The sequence below is a fragment of the Watersipora subatra genome, chromosome 2 (genome assembly GCF_963576615.1).
Source record: "Watersipora subatra chromosome 2, tzWatSuba1.1, whole genome shotgun sequence".
In the NCBI taxonomy this organism is placed as follows: Eukaryota; Metazoa; Bryozoa; class Gymnolaemata; order Cheilostomatida; family Watersiporidae; genus Watersipora; species Watersipora subatra.
Genome location: NC_088709.1, coordinates 12,577,795 through 12,600,983, shown reverse-complemented (window position 1 = coordinate 12,600,983; position 23,189 = coordinate 12,577,795). Strand labels below are relative to the sequence as shown.

Here is a 23,189-nt window from a genome sequence, read left to right as displayed (position 1 = left end):
AGAACAAAAATACCAGACTTCATTTTTGAGAATTTCAAGTCATATGGAGTGCTGAATTATAAATATAACAATTATTATGCTGAAATATGAAACATAAATAGTTACGCTATTGACTTGCTACCATATTCTTTACAATGTGGCCACACCAAGAGCTGATGTAAATATGTATCCCTGAAATCCTTCATGATCAGTTATCCTAGATCTAAACTTTCCGTAGAAAAATAGTATACAAAATAGTCGATCAGTTCACTATGAAACAAAACCATTTTACTAGTACTATTACTGCCACTACTAGTACCACGACTACTGCCGCTATCACCATTACTATTAATACTCCTATTATGACTACTACTATTACTACTATTACTATTGGTACTACTACTACTACTATTATGATGACTATTATTACTATTATTACCGCTATTACTAATGCTAATATAACTGCTGCTACTATAACTAATATTTCTACTATTGTTACTACTATGATCATTACTGCTGCTAGTATTACCACTACTACTAGTACTGTCACTAGTATTACTACTACTATTACTACTACTAGTAACACCACGGCTACCACTAATACTGTTACTAATGCTACTATTACCTCTATTACTCATAGTCCTATCAGCATGTTAAAATTCAAAAACAAAGATAGTCTAAAGCCATTATAAAATTTTGCTTTTGATTTCAGCTGCTTTGTGCCTTTAATTTCAAAAGTTGGTTACAGTATGGAAAAATTGGTTGAACCTTATGAAAAGAAGATCGGCAAAAAACGGAAATTTTTCATGTTTTGGTTAGTCTCGAACAAGCGACGAGGTGGGTGAATGCTGGTAAGGCTACAAGACTTAATAGTGACAATACATAACACAGGAGAGGCGAGGAGCAAAAGACCTCGAACTTTTACACTGAACATGTTTGATCTCAAGGAAAGACAACTACAAATTGTGATATTAGGCATTCAGATATCTACTATATACCCAGTAGTTAGGATAAAAGCAATAATGGTTTGTTAGTAATTTACTAAAATCATCAGCAGACTTTAATACACTGAGTATGAAAAGTGTTATGCTCAAATGTCAGTCTATTCTGTACGATAAACTGCTAGATTAAAGTATATGAAAAAAATTATTTTTGATTGAATATTCATTAGCGAAATTTATGTAAGAACATTTTGCAATGAAACCAATAACTTGAATGAACTCTGCCTCTAAGCTAACCCAAAGATATAATAATAAAAAAGCGAAACTATATTAAGACAAACGATCAAATATAATGGGAATTAGTGACAACCTATAGCAAGTGTCCTAAAGTGATTTAGAGGGTTAAAAGTATCTGACGTATGAGAAATCTACTAGCTAGTTTTACGCATATAAACTATAAATTACGAATCTTATGTAAGTGTGCAGCAAACTATGTACTTCTTTGTACAACCATATTTTGTTACCTCCATAGCCATGTGCTCACAATGCGCGCGAGTGTACACACACGTGCACATACACATGCATGCTCACATACACACGCAAGCATATTTACACACACACACACACACGCACGCACGCACGCACGCACACACACACGCATGCACACACACACACGCACATGCGTGCATGCGTGCATGCATACACACACAAGCGCACACGCATGCGTGCACACGCATGTGTGCACATGCATTTATATATGAGAAATGCCAATATACTGTTACTGTGTCATTGATCTGGTCGATAGTATCTGGCAACATGTTTCCAGCTGTTCCAACAAACCTAACCAGTTTTATTCAATGATTTCTATTGAACATAATTGTTGTTTAGTCATACCTCAACATACGGGCTTAATGAGTTCTAGGGCCAAGTTTGTAAGTCAGTTCACTTGTATTTCAAATCGTTTTTTCTATATAAAACAACTACATGTAAATGAAAACTAATCCTCTTTCATCCTCTAAAAACATATCACAAGACGGGAAATTACAACCGAGCAACATTATTTTTAATTGCTCTAATTCACCACCTACACTCACAAAGTAACAAATCCCTATTTAATGGTTACGTTCTACAACAAAATGTGACATAACTATGTACAGTACTGTATAGAGTTCTTACTTTTGAGACAGACAGTAGCAGCTGATGGCAATGAGTGACGGCAAAAAATTCAAAACGTTACACTTTTTTGACACTACACAACGTAAGCATTAAACTTAACTTAAATGAACTTAGCCTATTAAAACACATACTTAAAAATAAATTTTACTCAAATCACAATCAAAACTTAATTGTAACTTGGTTTTCCTTTTAAGTTTTTGAATTTTCTTCTTTGGTTCGCCTTTTCTTGCCTCGCTGTTTGACTTCTTTTTGCCTTCACTTTTAGCCGGCCCTCTTAAAACGCTTTCAAACTGATTCGACAATAAAGACTGAGCTCTGCTACTCTCATAAACAGCCTCTCATATACTCAGTTGTCGAACGACTGCATTGAGAACCTTCTTGTATGCTTGTATCTCAAAGTCGTCTCTTATCACAAGGCCAAAATACGCTCAGAATTATGCTCATATCTCCAACTTCTCGTATGTCAGGACACTTATAACGAGGTATACGACTGTACTCTAATCGATATACTCTCTTTCAGCACTGATGCAAGTTGTAACATATCAACAATTCATAGGCAGTTTGGGGTGATTCATCTTTGAATACATTCAGAAAAACTACAAAAATACACAGAAAAAAATGCACAGAAAAATGATCACGGATTTAGATGAATGGATCGCTGATAATTCGCAAGAAAAGAGTTTTAAAGAATCAACATCTTTTTCTCCCATGCAATATGATTCACCTTGACAAAAGAACGCTAAAGATAATAAAATGGTTGAAGTCAGCCCAACTTTGAGAATAAACCAGCCAGTACATAGAGCTGTTGTCAGCCCTATGATTGTAACTCATACCACTCCTAAAGGTCTCGTGGGTCCAGTGACAATTGACAATTCCTCATTTGGTAAAAGTTTGTCACCAGACCTTATTGGCTTGTCTACAAATGGTTCTCTGAATGGTGAAAAAATAGACTTTGTGATACATGAAGAGGGGTTCTTGACTCGTCAATGAAAGGTTAAACATAAACTAAACTCCTAAATGTTTTGCTACTCCTACTCTGCTACTCCTACCTCTGACCATTCCTAATTTGATGAAGCTTTGTCATCAGACCTTATTGACTTGTCGAACAATGATTCTCTGAATGGAGAACTAGTAGATTTTGTAGAACATGAAGACAGGATCTTGATTCTTTGATGGAAAGTTGAAATTATAAAACTTGACTACAAAACTAGTTTTCAAGTAACCATTGAGACATTTTGTTTCAAATTAAACATTCTCTCACTGTCAAAGTTTTTTTGAGTTTATTGACTTTATTACACTGTTTAATAACTCTAACTCTAATAACTTACCCCTGGTATGTGAACCCACAATAAAAATTTTAAACAATCGGTAAACTTAACCTTTGCACATGTACTATACCATTGGTTCACGTTGTAAGTTACTACTGGAAACAAACCAACTACCTTACCAACTCAACTGAACTTACTTGTCTTATCATGGTCTCATAACAACGAACAAACTTTTCTACGATTATTCTGAAGTAAAGTGAATAAATTCTTGGGACTATAAAAGAAAATGTGTCTAGACTGATTACAACAACATATATTACAAACTCGTCTCTCAGCTGATAGGGTTGTAATCTAGCTTGGCATGATTGATCAAATGCCTTTTTTGTCATATTCTAAGTAATGTAATGATATTCATTCTACTACATGTATGCATTGTTAATGTTCAGGCTAAGAAAAGTCAAGCCGCAGCTGGTGCTGTGCCTATGGATGTTCAAGCAATCCTGAGAAATGCCTAGATCTGGCGTTTCACTGCTTTCCAAACGAGAAATGAGCTGAAACCCGTAAAGCTTGGGTAAAGACGGTGCGAAGACAGGATTGGACTCCAACATCAAGCTCTGTATTATGCAGTAGATATTTTCAGAAAGACTGCTACAAGGTTCCACCAGGTATTGGAAGAAAACCAATGCTAAAATCTGACGCAATAGCTACAATATTTACAGCTCATGTATCCATCCTACCTTCAGCCAAAAGCTGTGAAAAGACGGACACTGACCATAAGAACAGAAAGCCTCCGAAATGTGCATGAACATCTCAGACAACAGCCAGCACCAAAATACCTGACCCTGAAAATACTACCCCTGGTGATACTAATATCCATGACGATGAGCAACCTGCAGCTTCTGACAATCAGGACACACCTACAGCCTCGACAACGAGCTGCCGATGTGGTGGTAGACCTAAGCAGCCTGCTGTCACAGGTATCGCAATATTAAAAAGAAGAATCGATTAGAGCAGAGGAATAGGATTCAAAATAATTTGATCACAATACTGAAAAAGGACAATAAACTTAACAATATAGAGCTTACATCGATGAATGGATGTCTAGAAGAATTATTGTCAAATGAAACCACAAACAAAGCTAGAAAGACTAAAACGACTTACAGCGGAAAGGTAAAAAAGTTTCGTATAACATTGTTCTATTATTCTCCCAAAGCTTATGAATACCTGCGGACACAATTTACATTGCCAAAATCAAACACTATCCGATCAGGGTCTGAAACAGTAGAGTGCCAGCCTGGCTTTTTGACAGATGTCATCAAGAATTTGAAAAATGCCATCTGCAGACAACTGCTTCTAAATCTCATTTGATTCATTAGTTTGTTATTAGTTTAATTTCTATTTGATCATTCTTTGTATTATCAATGACATAGAAGCTTCTAAATCGTTAGTATTATTCATTACCATGTGTCTAAAATTCTTGCCTTTCTCATTCAAAGTCAGTTTTATATGTTACTAGCTGCGTTACCCGTGTTCGGGAACAGATTTAGGTGAAGCAATAGTTTTATTGAGAGTTGTCTTTCATACTGTAAAACAACTCCAAATATGCAATCTACTGAAATTTTTGTGCTGATCAGACTGCATACACATATGCAGACATACATGTCAATAATGTTGGTGAGACCAATAAAAATATGCAATGTGTTCTACAGCTAGTCTACAATGCATCAGTCTCGAACCACTCAAATCGGTGTTGTCGTAATTTTGTACACAGAACTGATAATGAAATTGACATTGCTAGGCAAACTGAAGTTCTTCAAACTAGCAGTATTGAAAAGTTTTACATTTTTATTTTGAGAAATTCTAGAAAATATTTTGCTTTTGCAATGCTAAGCTATTGCTAGCGTTTAATGAATTGAGACTTCCACATGTTTAAAAACACTAATCATGACTCACCAGTTCTTTGTCTATAGCCTGTGTTTTGACATGGTATATACAAACAGTGCAGCAATAATGTGGTTGTGTCGATGAAATTTATTATCAATAGAATATACTACATAAACCCCATATATGGCCTCTCACCTGTCCAACATAAGGTATTATATCTGGAGCATTTTTGGACATTTGTCCCACAGAAAAATTTGGCCCTATACTGTGTTGCAGGACTGTAGTCAAGTGCGAGGTTTTCTGCCCATACACAGCGCCTGGTAGCAGCTGCTGTAGTTAGTGCATCTTGCTGTTGTTTCCGTTTCATCTGCTCTAAAAATTCAGCTCGCCGAGCAGCTGTTGTAGCTAATGCACCATGTTCTTGCCGCCGCTGCATCCGCTCAGAGGTTTCTGCACGTCTGGCCGCTGTAGCGGCTGCTCTGAGCCATTTGAGTTGCTGATAGGGGTTGTTTCAGTAGTCCCTGCACTTCTAGCGACTGCAGCATCTATTCTGGCCTGCTCTCGATGTACCTGTGTTTGTTCGGCGGTTTCTGCTCTTCTAGCAGCTGCTATTTTGTTTCGTTGTAGGCGTAGCTGTGTTTGCTCTGTAGTTTCCGCGCTTGTAGCAGCTGCAGTAGCAGTTCTGTTTCATTGTGGGCGTAACTGTGTTTGCTCTGCTGCTTTAAAAATTCGGTCTTTTTCTCTAAGGGAATCAATCTGTTCTTACGTTTGGGCAGTAGGCTTTTTGGAAGGCATTGCACAGATTCAAGCGTTTCTAAAAGTGAATGAGATGGTGTGCTTTTTTGTAAAATACGTAGCTCGCTTTCTTTTCACCGTCGCCTATAGCAACGCTTGGAGTGCCCGTGCAAGTTCTTCAGTAGCTGTAGTTCTGTGGTACTCGTAGCTGGAAAAAAGTAAAAGTAAGTCAGCTGCCGAAGGAAATGAACATGCTTACTATCCCGAACGGTTGCAAATCCAACGTTTTAAGTAGCGGAGGTGTGGCAATTCATATACAATACAACATTGAATGAGAAGTACTCACCTTTTAAAATACTCACCTGATGTATAAATGTAGTAGGTGAGAACAGCATTTTTTCCAGTGGCCCCAAGAAACAAACGTTCACATGACCTTCTCGGTACACGTTGGCAGTAAAGATTAATTACATGTAAATTAATACTCGTTAATTTATTCAATTTAATTAGTACATTTGTATAGCTGTATGGGCACCTTTGTATAAGCCGCAGAACTCAGGACGGTGCTTTTTAACACGGCAGCAGCTTTGCTGTTTAAAACGGAACGGTGCCGTTGGGCACTGGAAAGAGGCGGAGATAACTAACAGAATATGACGTCATTTGTTTGTGAAAACTGAAAATGATGAATAGGTTATGTATAGAGGCGCACTAACCGGAGATTCCCGTTAATGCGCCCTAGATACCTAGTCGCGGCTAATAGTACGAAAAGTACGGTGTTCTATAAGGCGGACACGCACACACACACACACACACACACACACACACACGCACGCACGCACGCACGCACGCACGCACGCACGCACGCACGCACGCACACACGCACGCACACACACAGACAACGATTGCCATTTATATAGTAGATCAATAAAATATGCAGTCTCACATGCACAAAATATGGAAACATTGAGCAGTTTTAGGTGTTAAGTCAATAGGAGTTCATAAAACAGCTGATTCACTTTACACATCACCATGACATAGCGTCATGCTAATTATAGGCCTCACTTGTTTTGATTATTTGCATATCTAGGGTTTACTATATCTATGGAATTAGCTCAAACATTTATGTAGAAAAAAATGAGATAAAAACGTTGACATTAACATATCTTTGCAAAAAGGTTGCAGGTTGCAAAAAGTCATACTGTAACGACCTGATCTGGCTAATGTTGAACTTCTGTAGCAGAAGCCATGGTAATTGAATTTTGGCATCCATATAACTTATCTATTTATAATCTAATTAACTGAAAACAATGAGTGAGCCAGCAATAAAAAGCCAGCAATAAAACTGAATTTACTTTAGAACAAATAAAAATGACTGGTACAAAAATACAAATAAAACGGACTGAGCGCACAAATAACAACACGTTTAGTTGCCGTTGCTGCCTAAGTTCTCAAGTTCTACTAAAGTTTACCGCAGAGACTAGTCTCTGATTAAATGTTTTTATCCTTTTTTTCAATAAAATCCGTTATGATTACCAATGGAGCGACCGACAAAACATCCCAGCCAAGCCGCAAAGACGGAAGAGAACAACTCCCTTTCAGTGCAACTGATGCATCAGGTGCAGTGCGTATTATGACAAGCTGTAGTTTTGCTCACTTCGCTCGACGGGGACAACTTTGCAAAACAACAGTTTGTCAAGACAGGTTACTCCTGAGGGTGCCCTGTACTATTATTACTACTATTATTACTACTAATATTGCCACCACTATTACTACTATTACTAGTACTACTAACTTGCCATTTCCTATATTATAGATACATAAAAAGGCATGGTGATGTATGCATTTAGAGTTAAAAATGGTGAAAATAAAAACTGACATAAATTTTTTTAACATTAAATTCATTGAAATCTAAACTAATTCAATTTATAATTATCAACTCAAATATCAACTCAAAATTAATAAAAGCAAAAGCTCGATTTAAAGAACTTCAAATTAAATAGGAATAGTTATGTAAGATACAAGCTAAAAGCTTTGATTTTACTTGATAATAAAATCAGGTCAACTTAATTCTAAACCTAATGAGAAATTTAATAAACAAATGTAATAAATGGCTAATCTGTTTATCAATGTTACTCTTAGGCAACCTTTTCCTAAAGTCAAAGTGTGTAGAATTAGAAATTATAAATATAGAAAATATAGAACTATGTACTGGCTGGTTTATAGAATAAACCAGCCAGTACATAGAGCTGTTGTTAGCCCTATGATTGTAACTCATACCACTCCTAAAGGTCTCGCAACTCCAGTACTTAAGAGTGCAGTAAGAGAACTTTTTTCTAAAATCAAAGTGTGTAGAATTAGAAACTATAAACTTACTGCTCTATAACACAAGATGGTGTTCAGGTGAGTCAAGGTTTGTTTAATATAAAATATCACTTCATAAGTACGTATAATATGTAATAGTGTATAAGTACAAGACACTCATCAATAGATTATATTGACTTTTATACAAGACTACAACCTGTACAAATAAATGTATGCAAAACATGAGTTAAACAAAAAAATATCTAGAAATAATATATTTATTAAATAGTCAACCTAAAAGTAATGCTGTAGATGTTTCCACTATTTACATCTGTTATTCTACATGTATTACTGTAACGATAGTTACATATATTTAATAAATTTGGGTTCTGTCAATGCCGAGTACATATAGTTAAAAATTAAAATACAAGGTTAATATTGTCTCTGATCGAGCTAGTGTATCAATCGATCAATAGGTTGACTTGAATTACAAGTAATTCCACTTGAAAGAACTAAATATACTTATGCATTCAAAAGCTGAAAATAATTTGAAACGTTATGAAAATAAACATGTTTTAAATACCGGATACTTGCATATACTTCATAAGATAAAAAAGGAAATGATGTTTTACGTAAAATAAAGATATTATATAGCTTTCTTATCTTGGTAATAGGTGAGTATGACCGATGAAGGTAAAAGTAGCTGAAGAAAAGCTTTTTCTTAAATTTAGAAGTAAAGGTTATTCTAAAAAACAACCAAACAACAATGACAGTGATGTACTCCTCTTTTTGTGAGTGACTAAAAGGATCTGCTCATTTTTTACAAAAGAACAAATAAATTCCTTAACTTTTATCTTTGAACTTGAAACTTTAATAATTGCCAAGTTTTATTATTTTTCACCCCTTTAACAGTTTCACTTTATGTGGAACAAGCAAGTGACCCAAACCAAGTCTCGTTTGCCACATGCACCATAAATGTAGTTATAGCTTCCTTAAAACATCTGCTAGTGTCCTAAATTGTGGCTCACATGACAATCTTAAAATTGACTAACAAAAATTTGAGGTTCATCTGTTCACAACAAACATTGACTGTATAAATTTATCTGATAAGTCCACTATACATCAGAGTAACTAGAATGTAAGAAAAGTGACACCAGTGACAGCATGCTAGGCTACTTATCTAATCAGGCTGCGGATAGGCAGTGAGTGTATTTGACACGAGAGAATAACTACTTTTATGTACATAATTAATCTCTGATGATGATAATCATTCTTTAATGTTGGAAGGTGGTTGATAGGTGCAGGTAATAGTGTACCAGGTAGGCTACTGATAAGATAAGAGTTTGAGCGGGTTTGAGTTCAGTACAATGTTTTATCATAGCTTTGAACAGATGGATCAACGAATGCACTGATAGACAGCAATCACTCACATCATAGTAAAGACTTGAAAAATTGCCTTTACAGGTAAAGCTGTATGAGAGTTGTCTACAATGGATCAGTTGTTGAAAAGATTCTGTATCGCTGTAATACTCTTCATCTGCCTTGCTGCTGTATTACATAGACATACTATCAACTACATGTATAAGGATTTAGTAAAGAACCATCAGCAGCAAGAAAGTGAAATATTCTCTACACGGAATACAACTGAAGTGATGAAGGAGAGGAATACAATGAAAACCCAATCAAAAAGCTTTGCGAGAGTAGTGAGGGCAGAAGAGATGAAGCTAATACTGAGTATTGATCGAAGTGGATTATTGTTGACTGAGATGTTGAACTTTGAAACTTGTCAATATTCAAATTGTGTATTCAGACACAGTTTAAATAGCATCAGTTATGCTCAGCAAGCTGATGCTCTCATTTTTGGTCCTAATTATGAACAGATAACGCTGCAAGTTCCGGCTACAGTACGGCAGCGACAACTCTGGTTTGTTTTCAGCATGGAATCACCAGCTTTCTCTCACAACAGATTCAACGAAGTCATCAACTCATTTAATGGAAGCATGACCTACTCACCAGATTCCATTCCTGCCCACTTTCCTTATGGCTTTATGAAACAAAAGGCTGACAATACTTCAGATGGTATTGTTGACTATGCTAAACATAAGACAAAAGGGGCGTATGCTTACGTCTCAAACTGTGACTCTCATCAGTATAATAGACTAGAGGTTATGAGGCTTCTTTTAACATATGTGAATGGAGACATATTCGGAAGCTGCACTAATCAAAGGCCTTGTCAAAGAAAAGGTGATATTACATGTGAAGAGAAGGTGCTCTCACAATATCGGTTTTACTTAGCGTTTGAGAATTCTTTATGCAAAGACTACATAACAGAAAAGTTTTGGAAGACTTTAGAAAACAAAGGTTATTTTATTCCTGTAGCTTTCGGTGGTTTATCAATTGAAGAGTATACTGATGTTGCACCTCCTAATTCATTTATTCACGCCTACAACTTCTCATCAATGGAAGCTTTAGGAAAATATCTCCAATATCTAATGAATGATGACGCTGCCTATAACAGGTACCATGAGTGGCGCCACAGCTACACAGTAACCAGAGAAACCAACAAGAAGTCTGTTTGTAGTCTTTGTGAAAGTATCAATCATCCTGAGACACTTCAAACTGCCCAGAGTCACCTCTTTGCAGACGAGTGGAATGACCAGAGACACTGTAGGAACTTGTCAAACAGGAATGTGTCACTTAATAAGCAGCTACTTTTGGCGGTAACATTATTTTTTGGGTATATCTATTTGAGCAGTCTTTTTACATAAAATATCTCAAATATCTAAGTCAAAAATTCTTTCTTCAATAGTAATTTGCAATACCTTTGATAATTTTGTAGGTGTATTTGTATGAGTTTTATATTTAAAGCATGTTACCAGCAGAAGCAATGTTGTTATTTAAGTACAGATGATATCATATGTTAGAAGGTATTCATTGAACACTTTATCAATAAGTTGTAATAATATGTCAGCTGTAATTCATTTAACAAATCATAATTCAGGTCAAATGTAATAAGTTTGTAGCTAAAGCAAATGGAACTGTAGACAATATCTCTCAGATTAGCCCAAGTATTATAAAGGTACTCAGTCTAGCGGGTAATAACTCTAAGTCTTCAATCCAAATAAACTATTGTGATCAGTTAGCTATATATGGCTACACATTATTGAGATTTTGACTTTGTTTTAGCTCCCTAACTTCCATAATTGCTTAGAAGTCGCCATATTTTTGTCAAACCAGATAAAACTTTAATTACTTAATATACTAGAAGCATTCAAAGAATACGGAATCAAAATAAAAAAATAATACAAACGTTGATCTGTAGAAATCATTATGCTGTTCATAATCATAACCTTCTTTTGCACATTTATCATCGTGCATTCAGCTCCCTCAGTTCTTGATTGGTCTCTCAAATTTAATAAAATGTAATCATCAATAATACTTAGGGCAGAGTTAGAAAAGCAACAAATTACAAAGTGTGTCTATTAAAACATCTTTCTGTTGTTTCACTACTAAACAATGGTGACTAGTAATGGCCTGTAATTAATAAATCCTGAATTTCATATGATTTTCTTATCAATGTTGCAATGTGTAATGTTGCAAGAACAACAAAGGACTTATGAGAGTGAATACAACTATGCCAGAAATTGCCAATACAAAGTGCCAAACATTTTTGCATACAACATGATGACACGAGAAGGGTTAATAATTTGACTTGGTAAAAGAAATGTGAAAACTCGCTTTAAGAGACGAGTACTAGTCTACTAAAAATTTAATAAAAGCCACCAAAAAATATTTTAATTTGGTAGAAATTTTTTTTCTAATTCATATTATTCTATGAAACCCGAGTAAAAACAGTTCCATTTTAACACAGGCACTAAAAACAATAGTTGCTTACTGGTCTTTCTAGATTGTTTTTAGCAATTAGTTTTAGTTTGAGACGATGGTTCTAAAAGGCAGCTGTCTAGGAGTAATCTAGAGACGTGTGTTGTTACTATTGGTGACTATATATCTACAACTATATAAATAACTATGAATGAACTTTATAATGACTATTTACTAGTATCACTGTACTTTATAATGATTATTACTAGTATCACTGTACTTTATAATGATTAATACTAGTATCACTGTACTTTATATTGACTATTACTAGTATCACTGTACATTATATTGACTATTACTAGTATCACTGTAGAAAAGTATTTTTAACTCAAGGTTGTTAACCTCAACTGTTCTGAATGCATGGGAAAGCACATTCAGGAGTTTCTAATTAAATCACTGTTTAAGAGGCAGGTTCTCAAGAACTATATGAAGTTTTGAAATGAACACTTTTGATGAGCGTATTGAAGGCATGGAGCATATGCAAATAAAGTTTGAATGAAGTTAGCCAAAAATATCACCACGCATAATTGTTATATAGACAAATTGACACACGCATGCAATGAGACAATCACACATTCACATACATGCGCGCATACACAAACATGAGCACACATGCGCACACACACATACACTGTAGGAACCATTGAACTCAAAACCCCTGAAATGGCAGAGGTCATTTGCGAGTACGAAAATCCGGCCGACACCATTTTCAGCACAGGTGTCCTTTAGCGGGGATATTGCCGAAGCCGAGACCGGGCCGTAGTCTACACACGCAAAAAACAACAAAGGTCTACGTAGTTCTGAGCAAAAACAAAAGTATCCATCCAAATATCTCACCAATTCGATGAGCAGCACACACAAAAACTAAACCAATCGACTGAGCCACCCATCATGTCAAAATATTCCAAGTTTCAAGTCATGTCTTGCACAACTCACCTTATGGTTTGTCAAAACTTGTCCCAAAGTCCCTATTAATTTGAGACTGTCCAATATCCGTTTTAGAAATGGTTGCCACTAGCCTAGCCTAACGTTCTGATTCAACATCTTAGTAACTATCGGGGCATTGCTGAGTGCTCCTGATCTTTATGAATCTTTCTTAAGCATGCAAAAACCAATCAAAATCAGGTTAACGCTATTGTAAACAAAACTTAAGAGGGACTCAAAAAGATCAAGAGAACTCAGCAATGCCCCGATAGTTACCAAGATGTTGAATCAGAACGTTAGGTTAGGCTAGCGGCGACCATTTCTAAAACGGATATTAGACAGTCTCAAATTAATAAGGATTTTGGGACAAGTTTTGACAAACCATAAGATGAGTTGTGCAAGACATGGCTTGAAACTTGGAATATTTTGACATGATGGGTGGCGCTGTCGATTGGTTTAGTTTTTGTGTGTGCTGCTCATCGGATTGGTGAGATATTTGGATGGATACTTTTGTTTTTGCTCAGAACTACGTGGACCTTTGTTGTTTTTTTGTGTGTGTAGACTACGGCCCGGTCTCGGCTTCGGCAATATTCCCGCTAAAGGACACCTGTGATTTTCAGTTACCGTTTTAGTAAATTTCATTGTATTCAACGTGAGAAAGAAATCTAATTTCATTTTTAACAGCTATGGAAGATCACGAATACACCGCTAAATCAAAGGAACAGACTACTGAGATTACTACTAATAATTTGTGTAAGAGAGAGAAGGGTGTGTAGGTGGACAGTGCTGTTGCTATTCCATGAACTGCAAAAACCGCAGAATGGACTTTCAAAGGAAAGAGCATGACATTTCACAAGTGAGTCATTTCACAAGTTTCACTAGTCTACGACTACTACTAGTTGTGCTACTACTAGTTAGTGCTGCCACTAGTTACAGTAGTTCTACTACACTAGTCACTGGGTGAGTGAGAGTCGATCAGTGTAACTATTGAGTGTACGAGTTTGACTGTATTTTGTCGGGGATTACATAAATTTATAAGTTAGTGAGTGAAATGTTCTTCTTTCAGAACGAGGGACTTTTATTATTTAAACTTGGAATTTTTTATATTAATATTTTGAAAGTACAAACCATTACGTTATTTCTAAACATTTATATTTAGAAAAATTAAAAAAAATGTTTGTATTGCTTATAATATTACTTATTGTTGTACCTAGATATAGTTAGCAGTAAGGAAATAAGAGTAATAATACTATTGTTATTACTACTGTGGCTAACTAACTACTACAGTTTCATTTTAATTTTTAGATTTTCAAACAAAGAAACTGAGAACTCTCGTTATTTACAATGGTATCACAACTGCAGAAGAATGAATAAGCCTGATCCTTGGGCACTTATCTGCAATGAACAGTTCAATGATCCATGTTTTGACAACAGGTTAAAACGTTCGACTGAAGTCATTTAAAGGTAATATTTTTCAATATTGAACGATGCTTTTCAATGATGGAATTTAAAACCATATTGTCAAGCATAGTGCTGCAAGGTTGTTCAACTTAAGTAGTTTAACCAAAATGTAATGACTACGTCAGATAGATAAACAGATTCCAATCTACGGCGGCTTTTTGTTTTTGAGCTTTCGAGAGCTTGTCATCACATTTCCACATATTTGGCACCTACAACACAACAGAATAAAACATGGTGAATCTGTTGATACCAAATAACTGTAATGTGAATTTTGTTGCAAGTCAACCTTTAAGCTTTATGCCTAAGATGGGTGTAAATGACTTCAGTGAAAATTGCCACATTTTCATTTTACATAGCGATATGGTAGCATTTTGAGCTGTTTTATTTTCGCTTAATTTATTAGTTGTATTGTTGTATATTAAGGGTACTATGTTTATGTGAATAAGACATTCATTTTTGTTGATTTTATGTAATTGTTATAATTGATGCTTTTGTTTAGGTGGTTGGAATAATAATCCTACTGTTACTCAGTTCAAGGCTACCTTTTGCAAGCTTATCAGCAAATGTGGTGCAAAATCAGATGCTGGTAAGACAGGTAATGTTACTGCTCAAAACGAGATTCTCATCATACAGGCTACTCCAAAAGTTGATCAGTTTGTGGAACTCAATGATTTCAGATGTCAAATTTCTGTTATAGGTAACAGTATAGTCTATATAGCTGGCTACATTGTGCAAAAGCTAACTAAAGTGCTGTCGTGACATTGGCCATCAGTCGATGGTTACCACTAAGTCAAGTATCCAGTACCGACATCTCTATACTTTACTCGAGCTACAAAACAATGGAGGATTGGTGCGTCCATCAGACGGTGTCATCAGGATCCTGCTAGTTGCAGATCAATACTTTCGTATTAATATAAAGCCAGATCCACTCCATTGTGTGGTGTATTTTATCAGTAGTGTAAGATCTAGTGATGTGTTATGCCTTAGGAAACGGCAGATGGCATATCCAACCACTGCATTGATGAAAAACTTATTCAGTCGTTTTATGATCACCGACAGCATCATTATGGTAAAATCCTACACTCAAACTGCAAGGTGCTTCTTTGTGGCATACAATACTAAAGTAGTACTTTTTAAAGTCCAGTAACAATGTAATCACTGTAATATTTATCTGCAGCTGTTGTTGTGCTGTTATTCCTAATCTGATTTAGTTCTAAGAAACTCTGAAGCACCTTGGCTCAATATCCAGTGCTATAACAATCTCCTTTTACACAGTTTCTGTAACGTGTATGTATAAGTTTAATTATCTGATTCCACTAATTCCTGCATTTTTTTGTTTGCACTATTTTGATTATCCTCTATCACAACTGTTTTTAATTTCTGTTTAGTTGTTGCAGTAGTTCATTCCATCTTTTACAGATACTGTATTATACATATCATACATTCATAAGCTATTATCACTTAAATCTTGAAAACCGTTTCTGTTTTGGCAGCATACCTATGTGTTGTTTTTATCGAAATACTTCATGAGCTAAGTTTTTCCATATGCACTTATGTATATGTAATATATATTTTAAATATAATGGAACAGTTGTTATTTGCCTGAATATATCATTTGCTGAGTTTATGCATCTGTAATACAACAGTTTGTATGGATACATGGTCCACGTAAATATATTTTACATCTACTTATCATTTGATATATCTCACTCTATATGTTATAAATAGGTTTTTTTTCTATCAGGGTACTCGAAACGTTGTGTAGGAGGAGTTTTCATTAACACCCAGCAGGAAAATAACTATTCATTATGTACATTTCTGTCATTTTTCACCGTTTGTTTACAAACGGAACTAGCCTTCGATTAACTCTCCAATAAGGCGCATACGTTACGTATCACTATCAACGTAAAGTCATGTGATAGTCAAGTTCAATGGTAGGAACCGTTTATTAGTTTAGTGTTCCTAGATTTCAAGCCGAGTCAGGATGGCCTAATGGCCTAATCCGTGCTAACCAATGATAGTTGTTGGCGTTGAGTATAAGCTAAAGTGGTGATTAGCTCATAGCTGTAAGTTTCACTAGCTTTATTAGAAAGCAGCCCGATTTAAACATCTACTGTCAATTTATTATTGTCAATTGCCATTGGATTATTTACTAGAGATTACAGGTCAGTCGCCTATGCTGTTTTATTTTATTATACCATGTTATATTGTCTTTTGTAACATTTCAGTTGATGTTCAGTACTTTTACTTGCTATCAAACAGTAAGTTTCCATGTTTTATTGCATTCATAATTATTGTGTTAAACGAGTTGGTATGGGAACAGTACTGAGATGTTCTTTTAGGTTTCGCGGTACTCAATCAAAATTAGGAACTGCCTAATAACCAGTGAAATCACGTCATGTACAATCCTATGCATTGAACAAAGTTGAGAGTTACCAACATACCTCTATACACACACGTATGCATACACACTCACACACGCACGCACACATACAAGCGCACACACACACACACACGCACGCACGCACGCACGCACGCACGCACGCACGCACGCACGCACGCACGCACGCACGCACGCACGCACGCACGCACGCACGCACGCACGCACGCACACACACACACACCCACACACACACACACACACACACACGCACACACACACACACACACGCACACACACACACACAAACACACACAAACACACACAAACACACGCACTACCACTACTGTTATTACTGCCCTCACTACCATAGTCACTGTTGCTACTACTCCTACTATTACTATTACTAAGTCTTTGACAGTCAACTAGGCTGGCAATTATCTTGCAAAGCTGAATGACTTGGTAACAACAATAAATAACACATAGAATAGAGGAAGAGTAAAAGAGCTTAAATTCTGACTTGTCCTTATTACTAACCAAAAAGATTTTAACAAGATATACAAAGCTTATAAGACACACTCAAACATGACCAAAAGGAGTGACCTGCGTGAGTGTTGTAAAATTATTTAGTAGTTTAAGAATTTTCACTCGCTATTTTTACGGATATAAAACTAGGTATTGTGACCATTATACTAGTAGACAGCAGGCTGAGTAGCTTTCTGTAAAACCATATCTGGTTCATCCTCAGTTATGGCAGCTACATTTACTCACTTTCTTACTGCCATTATAGTCAAGGCAAGCCTCATTTTGCTTATCTCTCCTTGTTTACTCATCGGCCAAAATTGATTGCTGCCAAAGCCATGGCATGACCTTTAACCAACAGGCCTAATGTAGATCTGGTTACTAGCAAGGCTGTCTAAACAAAAGTTAATTGAATTATTACAAACCTGCAGTCAGAACTTTACGATTTTACCTACAAATATTTAGGAACAGAATAAACAACGAAAAGAGTTCTGATTTTGGGTTTGATGTTAATTATTTTATTGTTTTATTAACAACTGAGGCTGGCACTCAGTTAACTCATCATACCGCTACCTAGTCATGCATATTAGTAGATAAGTAAGTAGTTATGTATGTAGGTACGGTCAAACCTCTTCATACATAGTTAAATTGTTTTGATATTTACTTAACATGTTAAAACTGTTCAGCGTCAAAGCGAGTAATTCAATGAGAATACATTGTATATCATTTCATTCTCTCTAAAATCTGAAAATCTAACAATTATAGATGGCATTCAAACGAATGTATTTTAAAAACTTACATAACCGAATAAATGTAAAATAAACAAAACATTTGTTCTAAACGTAATAATTAAAATATTAATAATCAACAAAAAAAGTTTTTATGAATAACTTATTATAGATACATAAAAGGCATGGTGATGTATGTGTTCAAAGTTAAAAATGGTGAGACTAAAAACTGACCTAACGTTTTTTAACATTAAATTCATTGAAATCTAAACCAATTTAAGTTATAATTATCAACTCAAATATCAACTCATAATTATTAAAAGCAAACACTTTATTAAACGAACTTCAAATTAAGTAGGAATAGTTATGTTAGATGCAAACTAAAAGCTTTGATTTTACTTGATGATAAAAATTTACCAAATTTTATTTTTTTCAGCCCTTTATCAGTTTCACTTTATGTAGAATAAGCAAGTGACACACACCAAGTCTCGTTTGCTACACGCGCCATAAATTTAGTTATAGCTTCCCTAAAACAACAGCTAGTGTCCTAAATTTTAGCTCATGTGACAAATCTAAAACTGACTAACAAAATTTGAGGTTCAACTGTTCACAGCAGACTTTGACTGTATAAACTTATCTGATAAACCCACTATATATCAAAGTAACTAAATTGTAAGCAAAGTGACCAGTGACAGCATGCTAGGCTACTTATCTAATCAGGCTGCTGATAGGCTGCATGTATTGTATGGCGCAAGAGAATAACTATTTACATGATTACTCTCTGATGATGATAATTATTCTCTATCTAGAAGAATGCTCGATAAAATAGGTCTTTGCACAGAAAATTTATTTTTATTTAACATTTACAACATTTACCATTCTAACTTTTAAATTTCATATCATGTGTAAAGTGCTTTGTTCAGTTAAAATACATTAAAATTAAACATGAACTAAAAAGAAAAAATGAAACAGCTATAAAAGTGTTAGAATGGGAAATAATTTTAATAATGGCTAAATAGTCTGTTTTGCTGAAACGAGTACAACAAAAAAATTGTTTGATATTGTTGCAGTTATTACAAACTAAGAAAATAAAATAAAGATCATGATTATGTTGAAGTAATAATATCAATTAGTATTATTACATAGAAGAGTGTGTATGAAAAAGGTTCCTGTTGCAGCAAAAGTTATCCATCAAAACTTTGAATACGATGATAATTGTTCTTCATATAAGATAAGGTAAAATATATTGAAATTACACACGTCTATAAAACGCACAAAGGTACTTTGTCTGACTGAATGGGAGAGAATGTAGAGGCAAATGCCGCAAACCCTACTCGAGCGTTTTTATGTGAAAAGGTTTAAGTTTTGCAATCTCAAATGAATGCACTTTGGAAAATAAATTTGACTTGTGTCAAATTGAATAATATTGAATTAAATATAATTAATAATAAATTAATAAATTAAAATTGAAAATAAATTTGAATACGTGTCGTTATAGTCACACATTTGAAATTGAAGCAACACATTTCAAAATTACAAAATAAAAAGATAATGATTATAAATTAAAAGCACTTAAAAAAACAAATGCAAAAGGTAATCTATATAAGGAGAAGAAGCACATATTGTTCGTATTTAATGATTGTGGAACACAAAGTAAGCATCAAAAACTCGCTATAAATTAATGTGTTATAATCAGATTGAAGGAAAACTTAGTGTTGCTAGAAAAATGTTTTATAACTGGGGCATCGTAACCCGTAGTCGCTATGTATCAACTAATATATCATTTAGCGAGTGAAATCGAGAAAAGGGTATAAAGTATATAGTAAAAGCTATAATATCGTAAGAGCCTTCGTAGACTTGTGGTTAGACGATTGGTTTACAAACTTGTGGTTGCAATCTTCGTGAGTTCAAACTTCTCACGGTGTGAGCTTTTCATTCCAAGATTTTAATAGCTATAGCTGGACACACCGATTTACAGAATCGCAGAATAACATTCTTGCATACACTGAGATATATATATATATATAGATGATGTAAGGTTGTTGATTGGTGCAGGTGTCAATGTGTCAGGGTACGAAGAATATAACTGTGAATATGAGTCCAAAACAATGTTATATCATAACCTCTAACCATGACTTCGGATGGATAGACAGACAGTAATCGCTCCTATCATAGTAATAATTTTAAGAATTGCTTTTACAGGTAAAACTGTATGAGAGTTGTCTACAATGGATCAGCTGGTGAAAAAGTTCTGTATCGCCGTAATAATCTTCATCTGCCTTGCTGTTGTATTACATAAACATACTAACAACTACATGTATAAGAATTTAGTAAAGATCCATCAGCAGCAAGAAAGTGAAGTATTCTCAACTCAGAGTGCAACTGAAGTGATACAGCAGAGGAGTACAATAGAAACACAAACAAATAGCTCTGAAGGAGTAGTGAGGGCAAAGCAGATGAAGCTAATACTGAGCATTGATCAGAGTGGACCATCGTTGAGCGAGAAGATGAACTTTAAAGCTTGTCGATATTCAAACTGTGTATTCAGACACAGTTTAAATAACACCAATTATGCCCAGCAAGCTGATGTCCTCATCTTTGGTCCTAATTATACGCAAATAACGCTACAAGTTCCAACTGAAGTACGGCAGCGACAACTCTGGTTTGTTTTCAGCATGGAATCACCAGCCTTCTCTCACAACAGATTCAACAAAGTCATCAACTCATTTAATGGAAGCATGACCTACTCACGAGATTCTATTCCGGCCCACTTTCCTTATGGTTTTATGAAACAAAAAGCTGACAATACTTCAGAGGATGTTGTCGACTACGCTAAAAATAAGACAAAAGGGGCGTATGCTTACGTCTCAAACTGTGACTCTCATCAGTATAATAGACTAAAGGTTATGAGGCTTCTTTTAACGTATGTAAATGGAGACATATTCGGAAGCTGCACTAATCAAAGGCCTTGTCCAAGAAAAGGTGATATTACATGTGAGGCGAAGGTGCACTCACAATATCGGTTTTATTTAGCGTTTGAGAACTCTTTATGCAAAGATTACATAACAGAAAAGTTTTGGAAGACTTTAGAAAACAAAGGTTATTTTATTCCTGTAGCTTTCGGTGGTTTATCAATTGAAGAGTATACTGATGTTGCACCTCCCAATTCATTTATTCACGCCTACAACTTCTCATCAATGGAAGCTTTAGGGAAATATCTCCAATATCTAATGAATGATGACGCTGCCTATAACAGGTACCATGAGTGGCGCCACAGCTACACAATAACCAGAGAAACCAACAAGAAGTCTGTTTGTAGTCTTTGTGAAAGTATCAATCATCCTGAGACATTTCAAACTGCCCAGAGTCACTTCTTTGCAGACGAGTGGAATGACCAGAGCACCTGTAAGAACTTGTCAAACAGGAATGTGTCACTTAAGCAGCAGCTATTTATGGTGGTAACATTATTTTTTGGGTGTATGTATTTGAGCAGTCTTTTCACATAAAATAGCTCAAATATCTAAGTATTAAAATTATTTCTTCAAAAATAATTTGCAATACCTTATATAAATTTGTGAGTGTCTTTGTATGAGTTTTATATTTAAAGCATGTTGCCAGCAGAAGCAATGTTGTTATTCAAGTACAGATGATATCATATGTTAAAAGGCAATCATTGAACACTTTATTGATAAGTTGTAATAATATGTCAGCTGTAATTCTTTTAACGAATCATAATTCAGGTCAAATGTAATAAGTTTGTAGCTAAAGCACATGGAACTGTAGACAATATCTCTCAGATTAGCCCAAGTATTATAAAAATATTCAGTGTAGCGGGTAATAACTCTAAGTCATCAATCCAAATAAACTTGTATGATCAGCTGGCTATGTATGGCTACACATTATTGAGATTTTGACTGTGTTCTGGCTCCCTAACTTTCATAATTGTTGAGAAATCACCAGACTTTTGCCAAATCAGATAAAACTTTAAATACTTAATATACTAGAAGCATTCAAAGAATACGAAATAAAAATAAAGAAATAATACAATTGTTGATCTGTAGTAATCATTATGCTGTTCATAATCATAACTTTCTTTTGTAATTTCATCATCGTGCACTCAGCTCACTCAGTTTTTGATTGGTCTCTTAAAATTAATGAAATGTAATCATCGATAATACTTAGGCAGGATTAGAAAAGCAACAAATTACACAAAATATGTCTATTAAAAAAACATCTTCCTGTTGTTTCACTACTAAACAATGGCAGCTAGTGATTGCCTGTAATCAGTAAATCCTGAACTTCATAAGATTTTTTTATCAGTACTGTGAAGTATACTGTTGCAAGAGCAGCATAGGACTTATGAGAGTGAACATAATAATGACAGAAATTGCCAATACAAAATGCCAGAAAGTTTTGCTTGCAACATGACAACACGAGAAGGGTTAAGGAGTTGACTTGGGAAAAGAAATCTGAGAAATCGCTTTAAGAAACGAGTATTAGTCTGCTAAAAATTTAACAAAAGCCACCAAACTATCTTTTACACTTGAAGAAATTTTCTTATCAAGTCCTATTATTCTATGAAATCCAAGTAGTAGCGGTACTATTTTAACACAGACACTAAAAACAATAGTAGCTTATTTTTCATTTCAAATTGATTTTAGCAACTGCTTTTATTTTGAGAGAATGGTTGTAAAAAGGCAGCTGTCTAGAAGTAATCTAGAGATGTGCGCGGCTACTATTGCCGACCCCATATCTACAATTATATAAATATCTGTGAATAAACTTTATAATGACTGTTACTAGTATCACTGTACTTTATAATGATTATTACTAGTATCACTGTACATTACAATGATTATTACTAGTTTCACCATACTTTATAATGACTATTACTAGTATCACTGTACTTTATAATAACTATTATTAGTATCACTGTACTTTATATTGACTATTACTAGCTTCACTGTACTTTATAATGACTATTACTAGTATCACTGTACTTTATAATGAC

The 23,189-nt window shown here is 34.9% G+C and overlaps 1 protein-coding gene across 1 annotated transcript; it reads left to right on the top strand.

Moving 5' to 3' along the window:
- Positions 1 to 9,771: 9,771 nt before the first annotated feature.
- LOC137387959 (alpha-(1,3)-fucosyltransferase 7-like) lies at positions 9,772 to 15,307 on the top strand. Its single transcript, XM_068074476.1, has 3 exons — positions 9,772 to 10,948; positions 15,048 to 15,143; positions 15,246 to 15,307. The coding sequence occupies exons 1-3, from the start codon at positions 9,772 to 9,774 to the stop codon at positions 15,305 to 15,307; spliced, it is 1,335 nt and encodes a 444-aa protein (XP_067930577.1).
- The last annotated feature ends 7,882 nt before the right edge of the window (positions 15,308 to 23,189 follow it).